The sequence below is a fragment of the Balaenoptera ricei genome, chromosome 19, assembly GCF_028023285.1.
Source record: "Balaenoptera ricei isolate mBalRic1 chromosome 19, mBalRic1.hap2, whole genome shotgun sequence".
Lineage (NCBI taxonomy): Eukaryota > Metazoa > Chordata > Mammalia > Artiodactyla > Balaenopteridae > Balaenoptera > Balaenoptera ricei.
In genome coordinates this window covers 17,726,964-17,746,274 of record NC_082657.1, presented here as the reverse complement: position 1 = coordinate 17,746,274, position 19,311 = coordinate 17,726,964, and the positions used below count along the sequence as shown (strand labels likewise).

Genomic DNA, 19,311 nt, shown 5'->3' with positions numbered 1-19,311 from the left:
CTGTTCTGCCCTGGGTCACCGTACTTCTTTCATCTGCTCTAATCAATCTAGAAATTTGTTGAAAAATACCTCACAGATTCCTCCCTGCCCAATTCTATTTATATTATAAATATCATCTTAGTCATTTACTGACAATTTAATGTAGTCTTAAAGGAAAAGGTAAACATTTGTAGTTGGTTTACTGTCTTGAATGAGAAATCTGTTTGCCTCTACTTGAGTGTGAAGCACCGTCAACCCTTTTTTTTTTTCTCCCCCCCCCCAGCTGCGTTGGGTCTTTGTTGCTGTGCGCGGGCTTTCTCTAGTTGTGTCGAGCTGGGGCTACTTTTCGTTGCAGTGCGCAGGCCTCTCACTGCGGTGGCTTCTCTTGTTGCGGAGCATGGGCTCTAGGCGCGCGGGCTTCAGTAGTTGTAGCACACGGGCTCTAGAGCGCAGGCTCAGTAGTTGTGACACGTGGGCTTAGTTGCTCTGAGGCAACTCTGTGGGATCTTCCCAGACCAGGGCTTGAACCCATGTCCCCTGCATTGGCAGGCGGATTCTTAACCACTGCGCCACCAGAGAAGTCCAGCACCATCAACTCTTGCCTGTACTACTGTAATAGCCTCTTCGTTGGTCACCCTCCACCCATACTACACTCTTCCAATTCATTTTCCATGCAGTAGCCAGAATGAATTTTTGGGAATACAAATCTGACTGCCAGATTATATCACGTGTCTTAGAGAAGGCATCTAATATGGAGGCCTCAAGAGACTGTGTCCTACTGGCAATGGTATCACTGCAACTATGGTCTGAAATGGATGTGATCATGGTGTCAAACAGCCAGACCCATGCTGCTCGCAAGAGCCAACCCCGAAGCAGGGCCTCTCTCTCCCCAAGGCCTCAGTCCTGGTCTAGGCCTCTGAGTCACAGATGTAAAAATAAGTTGCAGGGCCGTGAGCTGGTGTTCAACAGCAGTGAATTTGCGTCCAGCACTGCTGCTGCTCCAGACAGCATGGAGATCCAGCTCAGCTCCCGCAGGGACTAGGCCTTGGAGCTGCCTGTAACCTGGCACTGGGTTTATCTGTAGTTGTGAATGATCAGAACCTCAGGCCTATTCTCTGCAAGTATCTAGAGGGCTTCTTGACAAAGCAAGAAATGCCAAGCCTGTCCATACTTCTTATATCCTCTCCCTGGATGTGTTCCTGGGTCAGATGCCTCTCTATGTCTGGTTTCCAGACTGTCAATGGATTTGCTCTGCAGCTTTCATCATCCCAGGTCATGACTTATGCTCAAAGCATACCTAGTGTCTAAGCCAGCTTACTTTTTTCTTTCAGCTGCTACTTGGTTTAAATCTGGAAATCCTGCAGTCTTCAGACTTCCATTGAACAGAGATAGGCCACTGTCCTGGTGTCTATTCCTAGCACAGTCAGAAGATAGCTGCTTTTTCTTTTCCCAGGAATAGAAAGGAACTGTCAGACATGCTCATTTTTGCATTATCCCAACTTGAACTTCCCTTGTTCTCACTTAAGGAGGCAGGGAAGTATAGAACCAATATTAGTGGGTGCAAGTAATGTCTGTAACAGCCAACTACAGATGACCTGGCAATGATGAGCCACAGAGACTGTTGGTGGAAAGGCTGGCAGTATCCCAACAATTGCTGGCATGAGCCCCAGGGTACCTAATGGAGCAGGCTGACATCTTTTCACATTGGATCCTCTCTACACCCCCCATGAACAAACTGGGTGTGCACACCGTCTTCAGCCTTTCAAAAAGAGATTTTAAAACTCAGGAAATTGGGAATAGATGAGAACTTCCTAATCTAATAAAAGACATTTACAAAAAATGTACACCAGCATCACATGTAATGGTGAAATGTTGAACACTCCTCTTGTGACTGGTGTCAGTTAGCGTCACTTATATTCAGCATTATATTGGCTGTCCTAGCTAGTGCAATAAGAAACGAAAAAGAAAGAAAGGTATAAAGATTGGGAAAAAGAAAACTATCATTTTTAACATGACACAGTGGGGTATGTATAAAATCCAAACCTATCCACAAACTGCTGCAATTAATAGGTGAATTATCAACAGCTACAAAAATTGCTTGTCTCTATGCACAAGCAACAAGTCATTAGAAAATGAAAAGTTAAAATATTACCATTTATAATAGTAGCCGCCAAAAAATCAAATATCTAGCAATCTAATGAAAGATGTGCAAGATCTCTACACTGGAAACTACAAAACTACAAAACATTTCTGAGAAAAAATAAGGGCATATATGCAAGACCTTGGAGTAGGCAAAAAAGACACAAAAAGTGATAGCCATGAAAAAAAAAAAGTGATAACCATGAAAGAGAAATTGGACTTCATTAAGACTAAAAATTTGTTTTATCAAAAGATATCAAGAGAGTGAAAATGGGAGCCACAGCCTGGGAGAAGATACTTGCATTATGGAATATTAGCCATCAAAGGGCTCATAATATATATATTATATATATATAAAGAATTACAAATCAGTTTTTTTAAAGGACCAACAATTCAATTTTTAAAATCTTGAACAGACAATAAGTTCTGTCTAATAAATATCTAATAAACATATGAAAAGGTTTTTAATACTTTTTGTCATCAAAAAATGCAAATTAAAACCACAAGGAGGGGGCTTCCCTGGTGGCGCAGTGGTTGAGAATCTGCCTACCAATGCAGGGGACACGGGTTCGAGCCCCGGTCTGGGAAGATCCCATATGCCGGGGAGCAACTGGGCCCATGAGCAACAACTACTGAGCCTGCGCGTCTGGAGCCTGTGCTCCGCAACAAGAGAGGCCGCGATAGTGAGAGGTCCGCGCACCGCGATGAAGAGTGGCCCCCGCTTGCCGCAATTAGAGAAAGCCCTCGCACAGCAATGAAGACCCAACACAGCCAAACATAAATAAATAAATAAATAATTTTAAAAAAACAAAACAAAAAAACCACAAGGAGGGAATTCCCTGGCAGTTCAGTGGTTCCCCTAGTTCCCCTAGTCGGGGAACTAATATCCCCAAGCTGAGGGGTGCCGCCAAAAAAAAAAAAAAAACCACAATGAGATGCCATAAAAGACCCATGATGTTGGGACTTCCCTGGCTGTCCAGTGGTTAAGACTCCATGCTTCCACTGCAGGGGGCACGGGTTTGATCCCTGGTTGGGGAACTAAGAGGCCACAAGCCGCGCAGCCAAAAAAAAAAAAAAAAAAAAAACGACCATAATGTGAAGTGTTGGTGAGGACATGGATGAACTGAGCGTTCCAGACTTTAATGGTAGGAGTGTAAATCGGTATAACCATTTTGGAAAACTAATGGGCAGGATCTACTAAAGCTAAATATGTATATTTATGACCCAGCAGTTTCACTGTTGGGTACATACTCAGTAGAAGTGATTGGCTTATGTCCCCCAAAAGACATGTAAGAATGCTCATAGTGTAAGTCATAATAGCCAAAACCTGGAAATAAATGTCCAACAGTAGAATGACTAAATAGTGGTATATTTATCAATGGAATACAGTGAAAAAAAAACCAAACTTGCTCTACACGACATAAATAAATCTCACAGACATCATGATAAGTGAAAGAAACCAGACACAGAAGAGTATATACTGTATGATTACATCTACATAAAACTCAAAAACAGGCAAAACTAACCTTGGTGATGGAGATTAGTAGTTATATTTGGAGGAGGCAGGGCCTGCTAAAGTATTTATATCTTGATTGGGGTGGTGGGCACAGTACGTAAGTGAAAATTTGAACTGTGCACTTAAGATCTGTGTATTTTATGTAAATTAAACATCAAGATAAAAGATATATGGAAGGGGACCTTAGATTCTCTCCATTGCTCTGCCCTCTGAGACCACACAGAGACCCCTGAGTGCCTTGATAACTCCCTCTGCCTCTGCCCTCCCCACCCCAGCGCTATGGAAACACAAATTTTTGCATCAAACTCTCCAGCGACTTCCTGTTTCTCTTAAGAAAGAGTTTCATCCTTCCCAGCCTGCCTTCTATGATCTAGTCCCTGGGGAACTACCCTTAGCTTTCCCTTAGTTCCAAATTCCAAAATGAGTCAAATTCCAAAGGCCTTTGCAATTCCTTTCACCTGGAGGTCTCTCCCCCAACTAATTGCTTCTCATTCTTCAAATGTCAGTTTAAACATTACATTTTCAGGACCTTCCAGAATGTGTTAAGTTCTCCTTGACTATTTTTCTTCACTGCAACATGTCCTCACTATGCTTGCATGTCTATGTTTTACCTTTTGTCATTTTTGTTTGGGGAAGGATCACTTTTGTCTTATTCACCACTCCATTCCCAGAACCTGGCACCATGCCTGGCCCCGTGGTGGGTGCTTAGAAACTTGTTGAATAAGTGAGCAAGTTACTTTATGAATGCCTGCTGTTTGCTATATGCGGTGCCAAGTGCTGGAGATACAGTTGGGTATGAGATGAATATCATAGAAGTTCACAGTCCAGGAGGGGCAAAACTTAACTGTTCTGTGAGATAAATACCATGTCTGGGAAAATATAGCGTTGGGGATTTCAGAGAAGGCTTCCTGGAAGAGGAGGTCCATGATTCATGCTTTCAAACAACTTAAAGAGCCCCACAACCAGAGACCTGTCCCGAGAGGAGACCAAGCTTGTGACAGCTTCTGGACTCATGGTTCTCTTGGATTTGCCTGTGACTATGCCTATGCAGATGTGGAAACTGCTAATTTGATGAGATCACAGGATTTTTGAGAAGTAATCTCATTTCTTCTTACTGATCTGATAGGCTATATGTGAGATAAAGTTTCACTTTCAGGGTTCTCCATATATGTTTAACGCAACCTAGCTCCCTTTCAATAAGCCCAATCTCCTTTTTTTTTTTTTTTTTTTTCGGGCCCCAGCAGTGAAAGCGCCAAGTCCTAACCACTGGAATCACCAGGGAATTCCCTCCTTGGTGATTCTTATAAGTGTTGGCTTATAAGTCAAAGGTGGCTTTTAGTTTCATCAGCTCCTTCTGAGAGCCTCATTGTAGTCTCAGAACTGGATAGAGCTGCCCAGACTCATTTGTTGCAGTGCAGAGCGAGCATGGTTCATTATTTTGCACTTTAACAGCAATGTTTCATGGCAATGAAATCATTGTAGGTTAAGAGCCAAATTTTAGTTTATAAACTCAGCCTTTTCTCAAATATTTCTAGTAACTTGGCTTTAAAATGTTATTTGGTTCTGCCCAGTTTTGCCCCTAAATGGAAAGCATGAATATTTGGCAGCTGTGTGGCTTAGGGTTAAGGTTAGGCACAACATTGCTGAGCAGTGAGAAAACTAGAGGTCTGGGCCCCGAGCCCATTTCTCCCTGTGGAGTGAGTGGGGAGAAACCCCTTTCACTGTTCACCACTCACACACACTGCTCTCCTACCTGGCTGGAACACCGGGTGCCCCGAATTCCACATGGGAGGCAGCCAGCTGTCTGAGAACGGGAGTCTGATCTGTGTGGTCCTACCATCCAGAACCTACATCAAACATGAGCTGAGGGGACTTCCCTGGTGGTGCAATGGTTGAGACTCTGCGCTCCCAATGCAGGGGGCCCGGGTTCAATCCCTGGTCCGGGAACTAGATCCCACATGCATGCCACAACTAAGAGTTTGCATGCCACAACTAAGGAGCCGGCGAGCCTCAACTAAGTAGCCCGCCTGCTGCAACTAAGACCCGATGTAACCAAATAAATAAATAAATAACATGAGCTGAGTATCCCAGATCTCTTGGGAGGGAGTCCAGGCTCTGACCAGTGCCCAAGGTTGTCAAGTCAACATTGACACCGGAAGCTCAACCAGTGGCAGCTTTACTGTCCCTGCTTGCTACAAATTGAAGACCCATTTGAGATGCCCTAAATGAACTGCAACTAGGGACAACCACGTGTAAAAATCTCTGGAGGCCTAAACAAGTTCAAAGTCGTCGGGTCGGAGGACTCTGACATGATGTGTTGAAGAAACGGAAGAAACAACACAGCCCCTGAGGCGCTCCTTCCCACTGAGCCCAGCGGGAGCAGACAAGCTGCAGGGTGGCAGCCTGTAAGTTACTCCCAGGCATCAGGACTGCTGCCAAGGACAGCCATTCTAGGGGCCACAGTACTCTTTTTGTTTGGGCTAATAAATCCACTCTTGTTTCAGTGACAGTGAGTTGGGGTTATTACATTTTGATAACCAAAAGGAGAGTCCACCCACACTCAGGAAAGGGGACAGAGTTCTGGTTTCTTCAACCAGATGGACCCATGTGGGGGACTCATGCCCCTCAGTCTTGGCCCCCTTGTAGATTTACAAATCTGAGGGAATGCTCATAAATTTAACTGTTCAGAACTCCAAGTGTTCAAGTTTGAACTCTTTACAAGGCCACAGAATCAACTCCGCAAACTACCCTCCCGCAGTTCTTGGGAGACACATCTTTCTGGACCAAGACCACAGCGTAGACCTTCTGAGCTAGGGTGGTGCCCATCAGCAGGTCGACATACTGGAACCTGAGGAGAGCTGGACCTTGGCTGTCTGTCAGCTATAGAATGGACTGGAGCTCCCTCTGGTTTTCAGGATAACTTGACCTCAAGCTGTGCAGCCCTTCTGGCTCCGCCAGCACCAGAACCTTGCCTGGTTCCCTCCCCAGCACACCTTTCCTTCCTTTCCTGCTCATAAGTCCTTGGATCCCTGACAGTCTGTGAGTCCTGGAAAACATCCATCTCCATTGTGCAGACCTTCACAGCTGATAACTGTGGTATGCACAGCCTCTAGGGTGGTCCCTAGTGCATCCAGCAGCTCCCCCTCCCCCACCCCACACACATCCAGCCCCCTCTGCTTCACCACACCCTGAAGAGCCCTCAGGGAGTCCCCCAGCAGCTCCCCCTGCCTGCACGTATCTTACGTGCTCCCTAAGGTGGTACCAGGTATCCTGTCCTGGCTGCAGGGGAAGGGGCCTGGAATCCTGGGGTCCAGCCCACCCATCAGGGATCTCCCAGGGCCCTGGCCAGCCCCAGACCCTCAGAAGGGTCAAAGGCAACCTGGGATCTGAGAGGTGGGGGTGAGACAGAAGCAGACAGCTCAGCCTGACAAGGGCTTCTTGGCCACAGCACAGCCATTTCCAGCCAGTGGAGGGTGGAAATGGAGAAAGAACAACAGGATGCTCAAATGGTTATGGGGAAAGGGAGGGGTGCGGAGCGACTTCCTCAGGGAGACCACCTGGAGACTGGGGCAGAAGTTTCCCCTTTGGCACATGACCCATGCTGCCCTCACCCCCTTTCCTGCCTGGGGCACACCACCCAATAGACTAGACTGGCCTTGCCCCAGGTCTCTCCGTACTCAGCAGCCAGCCAGCTGCTCTGCCCAGAATGTCTGGCCAGCCCGCTCCAGACTGGCTCCCAAATGCTGTGGATTCTGGAATGCAGCTACCCTTCCTGGGGCTCACAGCCCATCTTGCAGCTTTCATATTCGGCCCAAGGGAGACCAATAAGGTAAAGGAGAAAAGTTACTCTCCAAACTCAACCCCATTGCCCCTGCCCACCCCCTCCCCCCAACCATCACCACCAAGAACACTCGGCTGGCTGTGAAAACCTCTTCCCTGAACGCCCTTCTTTCAGACATGCCCACTAAAGCCAACAGGTAAAAGCCCAGCCTGGAAGCCCTGGCTTTGACTGCATAAAGAGCACACAAGCCAACAGTAATAACTTTGGCTGTTTAAGAAGATCAGTTCTCTAATCCCTTATGAGCCCCTCTATGTGGGATGCTCCTATTCTGCCGCTCTTCTGATGTTAGGAATGTGGAGCCCTCATAAAAGCTAGACGTAGAAAATAGGCTTTGTTTTCCTCGGCAAGGGGAGGCATCTCAGGTCATGGCCAAGGTGCATCTCTGGCCCATCTCACTAACACAGAGCTCTTGGGTCACTGAGGAGCTCCTGAAACCCTGTTCTGCTCACTCCTGCCAGAGAACAACCTCCGAGACTCCCATCCCTTCCATGGGGTCTGGCTCCAACTTTGCCTTTAACCAATACACAGGAGGGCAGGTGGATTCAGGGAGAGGCCTTGTTTCCTGGCCTGGGCCTTCTTGGCTTCCTGAGGGGCAAGTTGAGGTGTTTGTCTGGTGGTCTCTGAGGCACCATCCGATCCCCCTGTGCATGTTGAGTCTCCAACCGTAGACCTCTCTGCAGAGCTGGGTCAAAGCTTCTGTACCTGAGAACGTGGGGGCTCCAGGAAGGTCCAGCCTCCACCTCCAGACCTGTGGGCTCCATCCTCTTTTTTGGCACTCTGGTGTAAGGGAGCTTGGAATAAAGAGGTGACATGAAGTGACAAATGTCTCAAACCTGTGTGGTGGGTACATGGATGTTTTTTCCTTTCCTCTCCATATGTATGTGCGTTTGATGAACGAAAATAGTTCAAACCTCTAGGAGGTGGGTATGATAGTTATAGATGTGCTCACAAAGCAGACTTGATATATCCACAATACAAGATGTCCTCAGGTAAGTCTGAGAGGTCCAAGACAGCCTGGTGCTCAGAGCACCACAGACGCCACCAAAGGGGCCCCAAGATTGGCAATGTCCATACTGAGTTCCAATAGGAAGTGCACACGGGACTTCCCTGGCAGTGCAGGGGTTAAGAATCCCCGCTGTCAGTGCAGGGGGTGCGGGTTCAATCCCTGGTCAGGGAACTAAGATCCCGCATGCCACGCAGCACGGCCAAAAACATTAAAAAAAACAAAACAAAACTGCATGCATGGCTGAATAGGTCTCCGGAACCTCCTGGCCCTGGACTGAAGTCTAGAGAAGGGCCCAGATGGTGCCAGGCACGAGTGGTTTCCAGCACATTACTCTGGGACCATGAAGCTTGGAGTGAAGTGAGCAACGGTGCTTGGGTGTGCAGGTCAGAGCCTGCCAGGGGGCCCTTTTAAAGCCCCCATCCAGTGTTTATCAGGTACCTCTAGGCATGGCCACTGGAAGCTTGGAGGGGCCTGTATTAGGAGCTAGGAGAACCTCTGAACAAAAGATAGGCTTGTCCTGGGACTTCCCTGGTGGTCCAGTGGCTAAGACTCGGTGCTTCCACTGCAGGGGGGGGCGGGTTCGATCCCTGGTCAGGGAACCAAGATCCCGCATGCCAAAAAGAAAAAAAGAGATGGGCTTGTCCTGAGACTGCAGGAGCCACACTTGGCCCACTCAGAAGCCGGGTACCATCATCTCTGATCCCTTTTCCAGCCTACATAGGTACGATGACACCAGTACCCGGGGACACTTCCTCCAACCCAGTTGTCCTCTTCCACGTCACATCCCTTCTCCTGTAGCTTGGGTTCCACAGCCTGTTATGTCAGTAACACTCACCCCTCTCTCTGTTATTCAACCCTCAGGTGAAGCCTTTCTCCATCTTCTTACTTTTACCTGAAAGCTGCTGGGGCAAGGCACTTAATATGAGAGAAGGCTCTATCAACCTGAATAGATCCTCAGTACAATTTGGAAATTCTACCACATTTTTCCTTTCCGCATTCAGACCTTTCTCACTCTCCTCACACCTCTGTCCGCAAGCTCCCCTCACTCTTTACTGCAGCCTCAGGTAAACCCATGGCCAAGCATTTTAGACCCCATCCAGCCTTTTCAGAACCTCACAAGATGAATCACATCATCTTTCTCCTGTATATTCAGTCTCTTTTTGTCAACTGGATCTTCCTCTCTGACATTGAAACATGTTTAAGTTTCTTCCACCTTAAAAAACCAACCACAAAAAAGTCTTCCCCCAATCTACACCCACCTTCAGCTCCTACCCACAGCTTCAACAGCCCCCTAAGCCCCAGCGGCATCTCCATCTCTCTCCCAAGCTCCAGACCTCCAGCCCCAACTGCCTACTTGATGCCTCCTCTTCGATGTCATGTTCACAACGGCACTCATGGCCTTCTTCCTGTCTTCCTCCCTTCCAGATGTGGTCTTCAGGAGCTTCCCAGCACTGAGTGTCACCACTCCAATGGCTCATCCCAGAGACCCAGGAGAGATTTAGGATTCCCTCCTCTTTCCAACCCTCCATGTCTAGTTCAACCACTGACTTTATTCCCCACTGCCACTACCATAGTCTGTGAATGGCTTTCAAAATGAGATTCACACAGCCACTAATGTAAGAAGGCAATCTATTGGGGTAGAGGAAGAAAATATTAGAACTTAAGACTTATCTTTTAAAATTCTTTTTATGTATGTTCCATTATGTAAATAGTATATTAGTAGTGTAGTGCATATAATATAATTTATAAGTAAAATAAATCTGGACGATATTCAAACACTTTTCCTGATAGATGTTCAAGAACAAAAAAATGTGGAGGTCCTGGTTTACATCGGGATCATCTTTTGCTTGGACAACTGAAATAGACTACTAACCGATCTCTACATCCATCTATCTATCTATCTATCTATCATGGTAAAATATGCACAAAATTTACCATTTTAACCAATTTCTATTTTTGGCTGCATTGGGTCCTCGTTGCTGCGCGGGGTCTTTCTCTAGTTGCGGCAAGCAGGGGCTACTCTTCGTTGCGGTGCACGGGCTTCTCATTGCAGTGGCTTCTCTTGTTGCGGAGCACAGGCTCTAGGCGCACGGGCTTCAGTAGTTGTGGCGCACGGGCTCAATAGTTGTGGCTCACGGGCTACAGAGCGCAGTCTCAGTAGTCGTGGCCCACGGGCTTAGTTGCTCCACGGCATGTGGGATCTTCCCAGACCAGGGCTCAAACCCGTGTTCCCTGCATTGGCAGGCAGATTCTTAACCACTGCACCACCAGGGAAGTCCCCCATTTTAACCATTTTTAAGTGTACAGTTTTGTGGCATTAAGTACATTCACATTGTTGTGCAATCATCACCACATCCATCTTTCCACCCCAAAATTCTGTACCCATTAATTACAAACTCCCCATGCGCCCCTCCTCCCAGTCCCTGGAAACTACCATTCTACTTTCTGTCTCTGTGAACTTGACTACTCTAGGTACTTCATATAAGTGGAATTATAGAATATATCTTTCTGTGACTGGCTTCTTTAACTTAGCGTAATGTCTTCACGGTTCATCCATTTGTAGCATGTGTCAGAATTCCTTTCCTTTTTAAGGCTGAATATATTCCTTTGTATGGATATACCACATTTTGTTTATCCATTCATACATCCATGGACACTTGGGTTGCTTCCACCTTTTTGACTTTTATGTATAATGCTGCTATGAACATGGGCATGCAAGTCTACATCCACTCTTGCTTCTCTAGTCCTTCTCCACAACGGAGCCCAAGTAATCCCTTTAAACCCACAAGTATGGTAAAATCACCCCTTGCTCTCAGGTAAGACTTTCTCACTACCTTCGTTTCTTGAACACAAAGCCACCAAAGACACCTGCTGTTACTTCTGCCATAATGTCCTTTCCTCCCTGTTTCTTCAACTTTTTCTTTTCCCCACTCCTCTCCCTCTTAGGACCTCAACTCCTGCTCTTTTCCTGAGCGAAGAATTCCCTGATAACCCTCCTTCACTAGGTCAAGGGACACTCTCCCTCCCTTTTCCACTTTCCCCTCCTACCGCTTGTCGCAATTGGCACTGTATCATCAAGCGCATTTATAACAATGATTGTTTCCACCACTAGAGAATAAACGTATGAGGGAGAGGGCATTATCCAGTTCCTACAGCTCCTGCGAGGACCTGGCATCTAGTAAGTGCTCAGTTCTTCAGTAATTAATTTTCATAATAAGTCTGTGAGGACGCAGCTGACCCCTCCCGCCCGGGGGCCAAGTCACAGTGGAGAACCAGGGTGACCCTGCGGGCTCTGGCCGCCGGTCCTCAACCCCCACCCTGGCTGTCCCATTTGGAGGTCCTCCGTCCCTAGGCAAGGGGGTGCAGGGCCGTCCCCGCCCCGCTCGCGCAAGGAATGGTTGGGGTCCGCTCCCAGCCGCTTGGTCTGCAGCCACCCGGCGTCCGCCTGGGGCGGGGGCGGGGCCGGCGCGGAGACGTCACTTCCGGTGTACACAGCCGGTTCGGGCGGTGAGCTGGGGGCCGGGGCGCGTCGCAGGTGAGGAGCGGGCGCGAGCGGGCTCTGCCTGGCGCAGGCGGGCGGGCTCAGGGGGTAGTGGGTGGGCGGTGGGCCGCGGCCGGGGCTGGCGACTGGACGAGCTCGTGGGGCGCCGCTCCGCGTGGGGCCGCAGGGCTCAGGGCCGTCGGCTCCCGCCCCTTGCCCGTCCGCTGTGGAGGACGCCGGGCTCTGGGAGCGCTGGCTGACCGGACGGAAGCCTGGAGGGGCCTCCTGGCTCGTGCCTGAGACCGGGGGCGCGGCGGGGACCCCGCGGACGCGGGGCAGGAAGGGCGGGGGGCGCTCCCTTGGGCCGCCGGAGCCGGGGAGGTCGCGCTGGCGCCGGGACCCGCTCCCGGAAGCCCGCGGAGCAGTCATCGGAGGGACGGCGGCCTGTGGGTCCCGGGGTCCACCGGGACTGTCTAGGGACGCGGCCCTCACGCCGCCCCGCGGCTGCCGGTCGGCTGCGCGCACCTTCCCCGCCGGGCCGGGCCCCGAGGAACACGATTTTCCGGCCCCGCTGAGCCCGCTGGCGCAGTCAGGCCAGGGGAGGTTCCGCGGGGACCGCCGGAGGGCCGGGGCTGAGGATGAAGGACCCACGGCTGAGGGGCGAGCGGAGAGTCAGGGGTGTGTCTTCCTGCTCCGCGCGGTGCGAGGAAAGAAGCATGCCTGGTTGGCATGATAAGAATTTTGTTTATTCTCCTCACAAATTTTGCCAGATAAATACTCAGCTTGGGGGGGGGGCAGTTAATTTGAAAATAGCTTGTTTCCGCCTTTCACCCCCATTATAAAAGCAATTCGTTCTCCTTTCTTCACATTCAAGACAGCACAAAAAGTGTTGTGACAATAGTTTTTAAAGTAACAGTCATCCACCAGCCTACCGCTCAGTGACAGCCATTGCTAACATTTTGGTGATATCAATAAATACAGATATTATCACTTTTATGGACTTCATAATGTACCATTGTATATCATAAGTTAACCAAGCCAACATATACCAAGTTAACATGTAGATTGTTTCTAATTCGTCACAAGATAGACAATTCTGCCAAAAGGATTTGTCTGATTGTTGTTTTGGGTTAAATTTACAAATGAGGTCATAGGTAACATTCATTTAAAAAATACATAGTATTATTTTTCCTTTGTTGACACTTCAAAAATTATTCTCCATCCCAATATTCATAACATCCATCCATATTTGTTTCTCATTTCATGGTTTTATTTTTACTTTTAGCTGTTTTTAATTTACTTAAAATTTGGTTTTGGTTGAAGATATGAAGTTATTTTCCAAATAGGTTGATTTTCCCAACTTTACGGAATAAACTATAATTGCTGTTTTATCATATTTTAGATCTAAAGTTCTGAGTTTGTGTTTGTAAAGGACTACTTACAGATTTGATATTTAGATTTTGTGTATGCTGTTTCATAATTCCATTCACAGTATCTTTTTTAAAAATCATTTTCCTTTGCAAGTCCAGGATGTATTTCATGTTTGAGGCTTTTTTCTTTTGAAGTAAAAAAAAGTTTAGTTATTGCTGTTTCATTTGCTGTCTTGCTGACAAGATAACAAACTCCATATGAAGAGTTCAGGTTTGTTGTGGCAACTTTTCAGTCTGGCATTTGAGATTCTAATCTTCCTCTATTTTTGCACACGAATACGTAGGTTAGCATTGGAGACCAAGATAGAAAAGTTCTCAGATTCCCTTGGCAAGCCTAGATTTTTCAATCTAAAATTATCTCTGGATTTTTGGAAGACAACATGTTTTAAGCATCCTCTTTAAAAATTTTTAAACAAGTTGCACATGATTCTGCTGAAAATTTTACTAAGTGTTTATTCTGTTGAAAACCCGAAGCCTAATACACCAGAAGCTTTTTGTCAGGCGGGTCTAACAAGTCTATAGGAAAATGATTGTTTCTGAGAGCTAGTGGACTGGGGCATCACGTGAGTTGAGTGTCCAGTCTCTCCTTTTCCCTCCTGTGACTTTCTGCTTAGTGGAAAATGATGACCTTCCAAGGTGGAGAGAGAATGTTGGTTTGAATAAGGAATTGCTTTTTTGGAGTTACAGAAAAAGCAGATTGCCATTTTCTCTTAGTATAAGTTCACCAAGAGCCTGAATGTTTCAGGGGTTGTGCTTCAAATGTCTTTATCCATAATGAAACTGTCCTCCTGAGGGTCCTCTAATTGATAGATGCAGTGGCTGCTGCTTTCTCATTTCCCTTGACCTAGACCATAAGTATTTGGCATGGTGAGCCACACTTTCTTGCTGTTGTGCATCTTCTCTTGGTTGGCCTTCTTGACTTAAGCTATTGTGATCATTAGCTTAACTTTGTGACTGTGCTTTTTCACTTGTCTTTGTTGCTTCTCTTCTTCCCACATCTGCCTGGAAGCATTTTCTAAGGCCTAGCTTAATATCTCTACCTCTTTCCCCCAGTGCATGCTCCTTCCCACTTGTCCAGCATGTGACTTCTAGGTAGAGACCCATTTCACCCCCTCATCCTGTTTCCAGTCGGTGACCCCAACTCAGACTTTGCTGCAAGTAATTTCTTTCTCTTCCTCTAACTGACCCCTGGACATGTTTCTGAGGCCATACTTTCTCCAGGTGATGAAGCCCTTCATTGCTTCCCAAGGTGGCCTGTCCTTCATGACTCTAAAGTTCTTACCAGCTGACTTACCACAACTCTTCTTCCTTCTTTTTTTTTTTTTGGCTGCGCCATGCGGCATACAGGATCTTAGTTCCCCAACCAGGGATTGAACCCCCGCCCCCTGCAGTGGAAGCAAGGAGTCTTAACCATTGGACCGCCAGGGAATTCCCTCTTCTTCCTTCTTGATTTGGGTTCTATTGCCATTTGCTTTCTATTCCTACAATTTGATTTAAACTAATACCTTTGCTCTGAGGGACTTCAGACATAATCTGATCCCACCCTGGATTAGAAAAATGAGACCCAATGAATTTAGTCATGAATTTAGTTATCTCACATTTATGGAGTATTTACAGTATAGGCCAGTTACTGTACTGGAGGATTGGAATACAGAGCTGGAAGGCACAGCCTAGGAAAGAAAACCAAATAAGCAGCTGCCATCAAGTATCGTAAGTGCTTAGAAGCAGGAGACAGGTTTTAGAGATCTTGCCTGTCTTGTTCACTGCTGCTATCTCCAGGGCCTAGAACACAGTGTTTGGGGAACAATTAAGTATTTGTTGAATGAATCAATGATCATCTGAGAATGAAATCAGAATAAATGTTAAATCAGCTATCTGTAGAAAAGATACAAGCCAAGAGACATTTTGTAAATGTAGTTTTGAGAATTTCAGGGAAAACTTTTAAGTTCAACCAAAATGACCCAGCTATAACCCTAGGAAGGCATGATTGGAATGTGTTTGTGGCCAGATGCTTAAATTTAATTTTATATCCTCAGAAGAAAGATTTTGATTCTAGAAGGAGAGGGTTGGGATGATGTCTATGGAAATTGGGGTGGTGGGTCCAAGAGAAGAATTGGGTGATGTGTCTGTAGTACCGTCTGGGTACCCGGGCCAGAGGAGCTCTGTGCAGTCCTCCACTGGGCCTTTGCTCTTCCAAACAGATGGGTGCATCTCTGTTGATGCCTCTAGTGGAGAGAATCTTTCCTTTGCTTTGCTTCCATGATCCTAATGCCCTTTGATTAGAACATGGCTTCACATGGAGATTTCCTGTTGAGAGTGGTCTGCATCCAGACTCCTGGGTCAGATCCTGGACTTGGGATGCTGGCTAACCTCTCTGGTTCCCCATCCGAGGAATGGGGAAAATAGTAGCACCTTCCTCTTTGCTGCCTGGCCCCCGGTAAGTGCTCAATAGGTGTTAGCTCTCATCATTATTTATAAACTTTGTGACTGGCCTTCTGGTTAATACATCAGTCACCTTTTGAGCTTAGATAGCCTGAATCAGTCCCCCTGAACCTACTTGCTCCTGGGTGCACTGAGAACCAGAAGGTGGGAAGTCATGACAGATAGGCTCTTTCCAAACTGCTTGTTCAGAGAATCCAGCTGCAGTTGTTAGGGAAGACTGCCAGGTGAAGGCTGTGCTTGAGCTGAGTACTGTGGGAAATAGTGAGTCCAGAACCACAGGAAGGGGAGAGGACTTTTAGGCAGGGCCACGATGGCTGTAAAGGTATAGAGCTGAGCAAGTTTGAGGTATGTGAGTTGCAGGAGATTTAGGGTGAAGGGTGGATAGATATGAATAGGGGAGTAGAGGGAAATGAGATTGGAAAGTGGGGCCAGCTTTTGAAGATACAATTAATAACAGTCTCTAACTTACTGGGCATAACAGGGTGTCAGGTGCTATGTTCATCCCTGAGACTCACTGTGCTAGCCAGGTTTGGTGTGAAGTGTTTTGTGTATAATACCTTGTTTGGTCCTCATAATAACCCTCTGATGTAGGTATTTACTATTATAAGAGAAATGACATGTTGGATGTCCCCTCGATTCAGCCTGCACGTTGCTACAGGGCTAACCCTTGATATCTGCTGTATGTTTAAAAGCCTTTTGTGACTTCTGTTTCCTGATGAAGTCCAAGCCCACCAAGATTCTCTGACTTCATGAAATCATCTTTAGTTAAAGTGTGAAAATATGTGTCTTACAATTAAATAAAAGCAGCATAGGTGCAGGTATGCATCAAACTCAGAGAAATATCATTTCAGTGAAAAAGGCAAGATGCAAGACAATGTGTGTATGCACCCATTTGTGTAAAAAAAAAAAGAGGGGGGATACACATGAAATAGGTTTCTAAGTGCAGAAAAACAATTCTCGAATGATAGAAAAGAAATAGTGATTGCCTTTGGGATGAGTCCCCAGAAATCTAGGCTGTTAGACTGACCTAGGTTTTTCTTGCATACTCTTTTGTACACTATGAATTTTTTCCACTGTGTATGTGTATTTTCTTTTTTTTTTTATTTTTTAACATCTTTATTGGAGTATAATTGCTTTACAATGGTGTGTTAGATTCTGCTTTATAACAGAGTGAATCAGTTATACATATACATATGTTCCCATATGTATGTGTATTTTCAATTAAAAAGTAATAGGAATTAAAATCTAAATGTCTGCTATATACATAGCAGTCACTTAGAGAGGGAATGTAGCGTAGAGTTTAAGGGCAAGGACTATATCCAGACTGCTTGGGTTCAAGTCCTGCCTCTACCACTTAACTAGTCACTAACCTCTAAATCATATAGGCTCTCTTTACCTCAATTTACCCTGTCTGAAAATGGGTGAAGTAATAGTACCTACCTCCTGGGGTTATAGTGAGGCTTAAAGGAGTTAATATTTGTGAAGTCCTTAGAACAGTTCCTGACAGGTGTGGGTTTTTGTTGGTGGTGGTAGTGTTATGGCCCTGTGTTTTACACCAAAGTGAATGTGAAGATGTGTCCAGTCTCTCTCTCTGTGTGCTTACAGTTCATCTGGAAAGGGAAGACACACAGAACTAATGATGAGCAATGGCAGTGGAGGCTGCAGGAGCTCAGGAAAGGCTCCATAGGAACAAAAGGGGCCTAAGATGGTGTCATCGAAACAGTGGATCTTAAATATGGGTAACTTCTAGAAAAAGTGAAAGGAGAGAAAAGATGCAGAGAGGCTTGTTCCAGGTGTGATGTGTGTCCCAGATGGACTGAGGCAGAGAAATGAGACGGGAAAGAGCCTTGAGGGAGCCTGAAACTGGGATATGTCGTGCCACGGCAGGTCATCGTTAGCTGGCCGAGTTTTTCTTAGCATATATAAAATAATGATGGGATTTATAGCGACGAGAGTTTAGGCTTGATGAAATGTGGTAGCTCTACCTTGAACTTTCAAGTGGTTGTGAGATGTTCCTGTGTAATTTTTTTAATGAACCCCTTCATGCAGGACATGTGGGTTACTTCCAGGTTGGTGCTTATAGTCAGTGCTGCCAGTGGGCATCCTGGAGGCAGGCCTCTACATTTACTGAGTCTGTTTCTAGGGTTCATTCCTAGATGGTATCGCTTTTTCTTTTTTTTAAGCCATTTTGACTATATTCCTTGTGTCTAGGCCACTGTCAGATACGTGCTTTTCCAAATTGGTAGCTGCAAAGAATCATAATGTGAAAGTTTTTGAGTGTGGAATTAGAGCTAGATATTACCTGAAAAAAAAAAATAGAATTTTCTTATTGAAAATGATTTTGGGATTAGGTGCTAGTGAGATGGTCATATGACTGGGGAACCTGGGAACACCTGAGTCTTCCCTTACCCCACTCCCAGGTCCCAGAGGGGGATGTATGTGCCTGAGAACAGGTAGAGGAAGGCTGGCTCCCAGACTTGAGTGCCGTAGGCTGGTAACCTAGGCAGGGAGAGGTGAAAGTGGTTCCTCTCACCAGCTCACAAGGACCTATCTTGTCTCTGGGTCTCCAGGTAGGAAAGGATGTACTGTGCCTGTCCTTGTGCTTAAGCCACTTTGTAATGTGCTTTGTAAAGCGAGGTGATTCATTCCTTAGCACTGTCCGTGTTCTTTTTCTAATTTGGGGCTGCAAGAGGGAGTGGTAGGCAGGGAAATGGGAGGAGCCATGACCTCCTTCCCGTCTGGAGAACACAGGGCAGCACTCCTTTTAGTTTGTTGCCAGGACTTTGGGAGTTGGGGCCAGAGCTGCAAGAAGGTAAGAAATACTTTTGAAAGTTGTTGTAACTGTGTGGTATTTGGGGTGGGGGTGGGGAGAGGGAGTTTGTATTTTTACTGATAGTAGGCCAGAATGAAGAATTTTAAAAAAAGATAAAATGCCACCTTCTGACTGGTTCCTGGCCTGTTTCAGAGCAGTAGTTCCATTTATTGAGTGCTGTCCTTTATGGATTTAATCCTCACCGCAGTACTGAAGAAACTGAGGCACAAGAGTTCAGGCTACTTGCCTGAGGTCATAGAGTTAGTAAGTGCCATTCATTCAACTGATGGTTACTGAGAGCAGGATTTCATATCTAGGGTCAATCTGTCTCCCAAACCCATACCCATAACTACTGCATAACCTCTCAACATTGAGAGATTTCTTCTTACCCACAAGGTAGGAACATGAGCCACTGCAGGCCTGCTCTCTAGGGCTGTCTTCCCTGCCTCAGGAAGCGGTGGGGGTGGGGGTGAGATGGGCAGGAGGCTCCTTGAATATCCTCATTGCTAAATATTTGACCTGCTGACATGTTTGTGGAGAAGAATGAGCTCCCTAGCTGTAACTCTGATTTGCTGTTCTTTTTGAGAGATGGAAAGGCTTGCTGGGTGTGCAAAATTGGAGTCAATGTTCCCAGCCTGGAGGAGGGAGCGTCTATAATTAATCCA

General features: G+C 46.5%; 2 protein-coding genes across 6 annotated transcripts in view; one reads left to right on the top strand and one right to left on the bottom strand.

Annotated features, from left to right (window-relative positions):
* Window positions 1–11,740: 11,740 nt before the first annotated feature.
* LOC132352942 (proline-rich protein 2-like) lies at window positions 11,741–15,778 on the bottom strand. Its single transcript, XM_059903745.1, has 2 exons — window positions 15,763–15,778; window positions 11,741–12,594 (listed from the first exon to the last, which is right to left on the bottom strand). Exons 1-2 carry the CDS (start codon window positions 15,776–15,778, stop codon window positions 11,741–11,743), a joined length of 870 nt encoding a protein of 289 aa, XP_059759728.1.
* GARRE1 (granule associated Rac and RHOG effector 1) overlaps window positions 11,967–19,311 on the top strand; it is an 80,059-nt gene continuing 72,714 nt past the window's right edge. Inside the window, exon 1 of one of the 5 annotated variants that reach the window (XM_059903655.1) lies at window positions 11,967–12,016. The gene's annotated coding sequence lies outside the window, so the exon portion shown is untranslated. Of the gene's footprint in view, window positions 12,017–18,617; window positions 18,647–19,311 lie in introns of those variants that run through there. The other 4 variants (XM_059903653.1, XM_059903656.1, XM_059903657.1 and 1 more) reach the window with 4 other exon arrangements.